This window comes from Phalaenopsis equestris, unplaced genomic scaffold (genome assembly GCF_001263595.1).
Source record: "Phalaenopsis equestris unplaced genomic scaffold, ASM126359v1 Scaffold000401, whole genome shotgun sequence".
In the NCBI taxonomy this organism is placed as follows: Eukaryota; Viridiplantae; Streptophyta; class Magnoliopsida; order Asparagales; family Orchidaceae; genus Phalaenopsis; species Phalaenopsis equestris.
The window spans coordinates 172,447-181,140 of record NW_018164843.1 but is presented as its reverse complement, the minus strand read 5'-3'; the positions used below and the strand labels follow the sequence as shown (position 1 = coordinate 181,140).

General features: G+C 33.5%; 1 protein-coding gene across 5 annotated transcripts in view; it reads right to left on the bottom strand.

Annotated features, from left to right (window-relative positions):
• LOC110026793 (adenylate kinase 5, chloroplastic-like) overlaps positions 1–8,694 on the bottom strand; it is a 139,729-nt gene that overhangs the window by 53,538 nt on the left and 77,497 nt on the right. For all 5 annotated transcript variants that reach the window (XM_020727928.1, XM_020727926.1, XM_020727925.1 and 2 more), the window contains 2 exons: positions 7,529–7,558; positions 7,077–7,186 (listed from right to left, as the gene is read on the bottom strand). In XM_020727928.1, coding sequence (XP_020583587.1) covers positions 7,077–7,186; positions 7,529–7,558 — 140 coding nt within the window. The remainder of the gene's footprint in view (positions 1–7,076; positions 7,187–7,528; positions 7,559–8,694) is intronic.

The following is an 8,694-nucleotide window of genomic DNA, read 5'->3' as shown; positions in this document are numbered from 1 at the left end:
TAGTATTCTCCAAGTAGTGTGTAGACCAACACAGGCTTGAATCGTTTATCAAAAGAAGAATTATCAAAGTGAGGAAGTATAACAGTATAACACGTCGAAAGAGGATGCTGAAAATGGTATCCATTTTTAAATAAAATCACATCCTGAGAGATACGTCGTCGATTATTAATCGAGTCATAACACAAAACGTTTATGATTAGAACTGTAACCCATAAAGACACATCGAATAGACCGGGCTACCAACTTATGACGTTCATGAGCAGATAAATGAACAAAACAAACACATTCGAAAGTATATAGTTTATGATAATTAAGATGTTTACCAAACATTCGATAGTAAGGAGAAACAAACTTCAATTTCTTGAGATGATAAACGATTAATCAGATAAATTGCAGTAGATAAAACTTCAGTCTAAAACTTAGCTGGAATGGAAAATTCTAACAATAATATGCACACCATATCCAACAAATGCGGATTTGTCGTTTGACAACTCGATTCTGTTGTGGTGTATAAGAACATAAACATTTTGAAACAATACCCCTGTTATGAAGCAATGCTTGAAACTCATGAGACATGTATTCACCACCATTGTCAGACCGTAAGGTTTTAATACATAACTTCTTACCACAATGGCAGACAATATGACCAAATACATTGTAGCCATAACACTGCATTGTTTTCTTCTCTTAGGTCTGAAAAACATATGCAATATTAACTATTTCAGATGATCCACCGACTGCACTGATAACGACTTGTGTCGGCAATCTTTATTCTTCACGTAGTAATTCACGAAAACATACATCCAAATAATGAACTGCATCTCTATTCAGCAACCCAGCCCGACAGTTTCGAATTCAGGTCTAAGCTTCATCAAAACCTGATCACGACGACTCGCTTTATCAATGGCCTGAAGACTAGCTAAATTCTTCTTTGACACCTTAGCAATAATACCAGAATATTTGCTCCATAAATTAAGAAAGTCAGAATAATATTGTTCAATTGAGAGAATTTATGGCTTTCTTAAATTATGGAGCAAATATTCCGGTATTATAATGACTATAATTATTCATATCAAGTTCCAATTGAAAGTGTATTGCAGTATTATCTTGATTGTAGACGCACTTCAAGTATTCTGACATTTCTTTAATTGTGCCAAAAGATTATAAATTGTTCACCATATGAACCTCAAAAAATCCTAAAATCCAAGAAATGATCCGAGCATCTTTTGCCTCCCATTGACCAAGATCTTTCGGCTCTGTAGGTGCTGAAGAAGACACATCAATATGATACAAAGCTCCTTCCATTTCAAAAATATCTTTAACTGAAATTCTCATGCTGCATAATTCATTCTCATAAATCTAATAGCTAAGATTTCATGTGTTTTCTCATAAGACATTCTAAATAGAATTGTCACTTACAAGTTGATTATCAATGAAGTTGTTGATCTAAATTAATCAACCTAAAACCAAAGAAAACCAAAAAACAACAATTCAAAAAAAAGGGAAACTACAAATTCAACAAAGTAATCAGTTGCTAGCAATCCTTGAGTGCGAAGAAGAAAAACGTGCACTGCCTTGAATTCGAACAGAGACCGAAGGAGACGAAGCCAAAGCCAAAGCCAAAGAGAGGAATTCAGCGCTGAAATAAGATCTAGGGTTTGCTCCCTAGCTTTGAGAACGACGTGGGAGGAGTCAAGTCGGCGTGTCAAGCTGCGATCGAGGAAGACGAAGAGGAAACTGTTGCTCGTGCGCTTCGAGCAGGCAAGACGAGTTGAGCACAGAGATAGAGGGAAGCCAACCTTGCCCTAATCTGGTGGTTTAGAGGATCTCACGAAGAAGGGCACAAGCATCTATGCGAGGAAGAGAGTAAGAAGAACAAGCCAAGAGAGAGAGAGAAAGTGCGTGCGGTTGGAGTTCGGACGAAAGAATAGTTTTGTCGAGACCAGCCGAGTCGAAAGAGAAGTTTTGTCGAGAGGCTCTAATACCATAACAACATTTGAGAAAATAGATTGAATGTCTTTTTCCTTTGCTTTCATTCCAATAAATAATAATTTGTACAATCTTTTTAGGTAACGTAATAAATATTCCTACTTTAAATATATTCAGCTATAAAGAAAGACTATGTATAATTAACAAAAGAGGTAAATCTGGAGAGAGAAATTGAAAACAATTTAAATAAGAATACTCCTAATTCAGCTGTCTGATTTCTTATATTCTTGATTGATACTATTTTCTATGTTTTCTACTATTAGGAAATATGTAGCTTATTCTTCTTCAAGTGGTGAATCTATATCTTGAAGAAAACATATAATGAATCCTTCCCGTCACCCATACCTCGCTCAACGTGCGCTCATTGGTGTTTCTTTACTTTCTTCCTAGTTGGACAACAGGCATACTATATTTTCCTCCTCTGACTATTGTCGATTTTCAGATTTTTCCTTCTTAGTATTCTCCAAGTATCCCCAACACTTATCTCAATCTACCTACACAATTTAGGAACCCTAGAACAAAATTAGTTGATGTCAAAGTATTTAAACCCAAGATTTTTCAGTTGAAATCCAAACCCCAACCACAACTCGTACCTACAACTTCCACCTAGACCTATAATTGACTTTCAACACCTTGGTTGGAAACCCAAAAGGAGTAAACCACCATGTCACCAAGGAAAAAGACCTAAAGAAATGTTCAAAATCTTACCATAGATCATATATGGTAGAAAAACCCTCCAATTGCAATAGAAACTCATTGATCTTGAACGAAAACAACACGAGAAAATCACTCACAACAATAAAGTTGATCGCCTGAATGGAGAAAATAATTTAAACCCTTTACGCCAAGAAAACTCAGTGACAAAAAGCCATGTTCTCATGACACGACTCAGAGCTAGTAATTAACCAATACGAGAACAGACGGTTGGATGGTCATAATAAAAAAAATTCTATTTTTATAACTGACAGTTTATAATCCAAATGAAATGAAAGATCCACAAAAAAAAGTAAATTAAAGTAATATAATTAAATTTATCTTTATTAAGATTGTTCACATTTTCTATAAATATTCTTCTTTTGCTCATATTTTAATTTAATTATTAAACATGAAAATGTTAGTTTAAAACAACACTAAACTAACGATAGACAGTGAAAGTTCAATACTTTTAAACTACAATAACACAATAAAAAAAAATAATATGCATCTCAGTTAAACTTTAAAAAATTAATAAAGAGCATTTGACAATTTATATTTATAAATATGATCAATCAAAATATTGCAAAACCATTATTATGTCATACTATATCATTTTCATTACTATATCATTTTATTTACAACTTTTATAAAAGCACCGTCTAAAATTATATCAACTAATGTACGTCAATATCAATATCATTTTTTAATTACATGCACGAGTGCATTAGTATTCCCCTACTAATACCATAAAAGGGTGAATTCAATCATAGTTAATCACGCGCATACAAAAATATTATAACAATCACTATATAAAAATGATTATTTCATTCTCATTTATATAACATTATATATTCTTTTATAACATCCAATGTCTATGATAATTTAAACAATACTAAATGCATGTCATTCATACAATATGAAAAAAAAATAATCAATAGAACCATGAGTATGCAGTAAAATAAATATAACTAGTAATAGTAAATACAATTGATCTAGAAGAAATAAAAAAATATATATATAACATAAGAAAATAAGTACTTGCCTCGATGTTCTCCACCTTTTACCCTTAAATTGAACTCCTTCACTTGAAATACAATGTAACGAGTATTCGTGTTAAAAAAATTAATTATGGTTGAAAAACCTATATTTATTCTTAACTTAGTCATTATAATTTAACATATTATTTTAGTTTAGTTCTTAACCTTATAAATTCTACATCTTCATTTTATTCTGTTTATTTAGTTACATCTTATTTCATTTTATTTTTTAATTAATAATTTAACTTTGTTAATCATATTCTTAACTTTTAATAAATTGATCATAAATATTATTATTTTATTATTATTATCATGCTTTCTTTCAATTATCATCAATATGTATTTTATTTTAATTTTCCAAATTCATTACTCCAAATTTTTTCAAGTGATTATCATTATAAATCTTAATTTGATACAAAGCCTAATCAATTATTTGATAGCTATAAATAAATGTTTTGAAATTACATTGAAAAACATAATTAAAATTACCTTTGACTCAACAACTTGCCCCAACACTCAACCTTTCTTGCTTGAGCTCATTTTAGTTCTTCCCAAACCAGAAATTGCACGCTAGGGCTCGACTTCCTTATCACAAGTGGGTTGGCTTGATCATTTGCATTGAGTTTCCTTTATTCTATGCTAAAGAGTCGTTTGGTTCAATCTTCCACCCACGAGGCTTCTACTTTCCTTATTTCTTCCTCAGCTCGCGCATAGGACTCACGTGCACTTCCTCATTTCTTTTTCCTTTGCATGACAAGGGAATGACTCCTCTTCCCTTCAGTTCAACCATATATAGCCCTGAGTCACCCGCATGACTTGTTTTAGAAGTCGCGAGCGCCTTCTTCACGAAGGTTCCTGCGCACTGCAAACCTCTTGGGCACCGACTCTGCCTTGACTGGCATTGTATTTAATGTTGTTGTGGCTCTCATTGTTGTAGATGAATCGCACGCACGAGCTGCTTGCCACTTTAGTTCCAATTTTGTGATTCATTGCCTTGGACTTTGATAGCAAACATCGCTCCTTTCTCCCTTCAGGCTTCCTTGGACTTTGATTCCTTGCACTTTAGTTCCAATTCGTCGTAGAGTATTGAGTATTTGATTTGCTCATAACCAAGGTAATTGCTTCCCGTTGCTTTCTTCCCCGTCTCCTATTCATCCTCACACTTTGATTCTCTCTCTCCTCATTGCGTAGTTCAAATGCGGCGTTATTCTCCTAAATGCGTAACTATCACGACGGTTATCCCTTTACAAAAAACAATAACACATTAAAATTCCTTGTATTTTACTTTATTTTTCAGCTATCACAGCGGTGTTGGTTTGGAATTGAGCATAAGAGGAAATGGTGACTTTAGAGTGAAGATTGATTTACTGGATTTCGATGGTCATATGAAACTAGACAAATTCATTAAGCGACTACAGGTAGTGAAACAAATGTTTGAGTTCAAAGAAATGCTTCTTATGGTGGGAGAACGTGAAGCCAAAAGGTGAAGTTAGTTACTATCAAGTAAAAAAAGAATGAATCTTTATGGTGAGAGAACGTGAAATGCCTACACCAATGTGAGAAAAAAATAAGATCACAACCTCATCCAATGAAAAAGATGATGATATGCAAGTATCTTCCAGCACATCACATATAGGACGTGTTCTTAAGACTTCATCACTTACTGACAAAAGAACCTATTAGTAGAAGAGTATATAATTAATTTTCAATAACTTATTTTGAAGTGTGAGTTGGTGGAGCAAAAAAAAAAACCATAGCCCAATAACTTAGAATATTGATATCATCCACCAGCAATGTGACGGAATTAGAACCCTATTGGAACTTACAAAGTCACCAGCCCTAAAGATGGAGAAGCAGCATGGTCGTATTAAGTCCACTCCACCCCTCAAACAGTGACCAATCATGGGATCAGACAGCAAAAACATACCAACTAGAGTACCCATACCTCACATAGTGAGGAGAAGCCAGGTAAAAAAATAGAATATGATCAAACCTATAACCTAAAGATATTTACATCTGTGAACTGTTTCAAGCGTCATGAATATAAAACACATTTCATCTAACTTCCCAGATATAAGAGTGATTTCTTTTGTCAAGTAGGGTGTAATGGAAGAAGCACAGTGACGACTCCCGAGGGGAGGAGAATTGGGAGGAATGCTAGCCACCCACGGTGATGGTGATAGGTATATAGTTTAACGAGTTATCAAGACCGAGCCCAAACAGGGATCAACAGTGGCTTAAAAAAACATAAAATCTTCAGTGCTCATTGTACTTAAAGGAAAATGTGTGCAATCTCATCATAGATGAAGATAATTGTAACAATATAATGTCTATCCAAATGATGGACATATTTTGTCTCATTATCCATAAACATTTCAAACCATATTCTCTAACTTAGTTGAAGAAAGATAATGATATCAGCCTTTGAAAAAATATTTAGTAAAATTTTTCATAGGAGAAAGGTTCATGATTAAAAGTGGTATGCATGTTTGTGGATGCATGTCACATTCTATTGGAACAACCTTAACAAAATGACAAGAGTACACTTCATGATGATTATAAAATACGTACTTATTTATCAAAAAGATGGCAAGCATATTATATTTTCAATTGAACACGTCAGCAGAAAAGAGTACTTAAACAGAGATAAGAGATAAAAGATAAAGTGCCTCGAGCTTCATTTCTATAGGCTATATAATTAATTTTGTGATAGTCCACAACATAGGATGATTAAATGATAGAAATATATAATAAGGTAACCTTTCTTTATAAAAAGCAGCTTTTAGTTGTAAGTTAAAATTGAGTAGCTAAAATAAATAATTTCATTAAGCATATAATTTGATATGAGAATACTATGAATAGAAGGGTAGTAAAACTGGCTTTGTTCTGTAAATCTTAACTGCTGGAAAACGCAAAAACAGTAGCAATTAAATTGCATTACTAAAGATGAAAAAGGCTAAAATGCAGAGCAATTTTACCAGTGGCATGTGCAACAAAACAGCAGAAGATGAAACACTAAACATGAAAATAAAAGTAATGTGGAACAAATACAAAGGAAAAAAAAAGGACCAAAAACACAACACTGGAAGGCATGAAAACAAATAATAATAATAATTAGGATCAACACAACAATCAACGCTTCACAGAAACAAAAAAAAATGTCAGGATGACCCAAAATTGTTAGGGCAAAACAAATGATGATGATCTAGAGAAAGCAAATCAATGGGATTTATTAAGAGATTTCACTAAATCACACATCTACACCTGCCTCCCATCATATGCGACAATAAGAACAAAACATCTTATTAAATCTTGTACTTCATAAAGAAAAGTCATCACTCTTTATCAGCATACCTTATTGCACCCATAATTGGATACTGAGTGCCTGCATAGTACAGAAGCCGAAAGAAGTAGCAATTAATAAACGATGAAGCATACTCCAGTCTCTTATCCCTTCCCATTATCTTCACAATTCATGGGTTAGTTAGAAATTATACAGCCACAAGAAAGCATATAAGGAAATAATATAATAAAAAATAGGCATTTACATTCATACATGTCAGTTCCTCTGTATTTACATATCCAACACCTAAACTTCCATTTTTACATTTTTACCACCCAACTTTTTCATATTACATCAAAAATGCCACCATTTTAACTTTTAAAAAGTGAAAAATACCGTTTTATGCACAGGTGACGTTGCATGTAAAATTTGAAGTATAGGTGCTAAATATGTAAATACATAGGATTTGAGTTGTATGCATACAAATCTTCCTAAAAAATAGTAACTTAGTATGAGCACTTACCTGCATTATGCCACTGGAACCGGGTAAGTCCTGCAAATAAAAAACAGATGAACGCCTAAGATGATGATCTTAAATTTAAAACTGAAGGCCAAATTAATTGATAGATTCTATAACTAAACAGTGTAATAGGTAGCTTACAGAAATACAATAGATAAAAAGTAAACCATTTTTCCTCAACTAATTAATTTTAGATTGTATAACTAGTTAGGTGTCTTCTAGCAGGAATAAAATGACAATATTTTCATGACATCCAAGGTCTAAGATTAGTTAGTACTTTTTATGTCATATAACTGAAAATGAACAACAAATGCTGTATTGGAAATTCTGATATGTGCATTATGGAGTCAGTGCTTTCTGGATGCTCAATCTCAAATGCTCAAATTACTTGAATAATTTTTGGGTATATTCTCAAATACACCTAATATCACATGTTATTTAAATTCCAAAAAGAACATTATGTGACATCATATGCTCTTTAAATATCTAAAAGTAAAACAGCATAGCATACATGTGTCCCATTTCAAAGATCAGACATGTGTTGACCTCATTTTTGTGAGGTCTTCTTTTCTTCTCCTTAGAGCCTAGGATCTAGTTCTAGGAGTTCCTATTGACCGTCCTAGAAAACTAGAATTGAGACTCACCCTTTTAGAAAATTCTAGTCAATTCCTATTTTCCTTTGATGTCTAGCATCTTTGGCACAAGACCGTCTTATAAACGAGTGGTTATGGTTATGGGTTGTTTTGCGAAGACTCAAGGGAAAAGTTCCAGATAGGACTTCAAGCCTTAAGAAAACATCGTCACAACCTTTTTCGTCATATACACACATCAAATACACAAAGTTCACGAAATTGCACGAAATCGGACTTCAATTAAGCCCAAAGGACGGGTGAAAATGCAAACTTTTCCGGATGACCTCCGACGACAAATTGGACTGCACCAACGCGTCCGGGATACCCATTTTGGTAGGAAAGGACACCCATATTGCTATAATTTCGACACGAGAAAATTGACACGCAAATCTGTGAATTCATCAAAATGACCTCTGACGGCAAAATAAACTGTACCAGAGCGTTCGGAATGTCGAAATTACCTAGGGAGGACACCTATTTGCTTGGGCGCCGCACATGGATAAATCGCAAGAAATTTGATATATATATATATATATA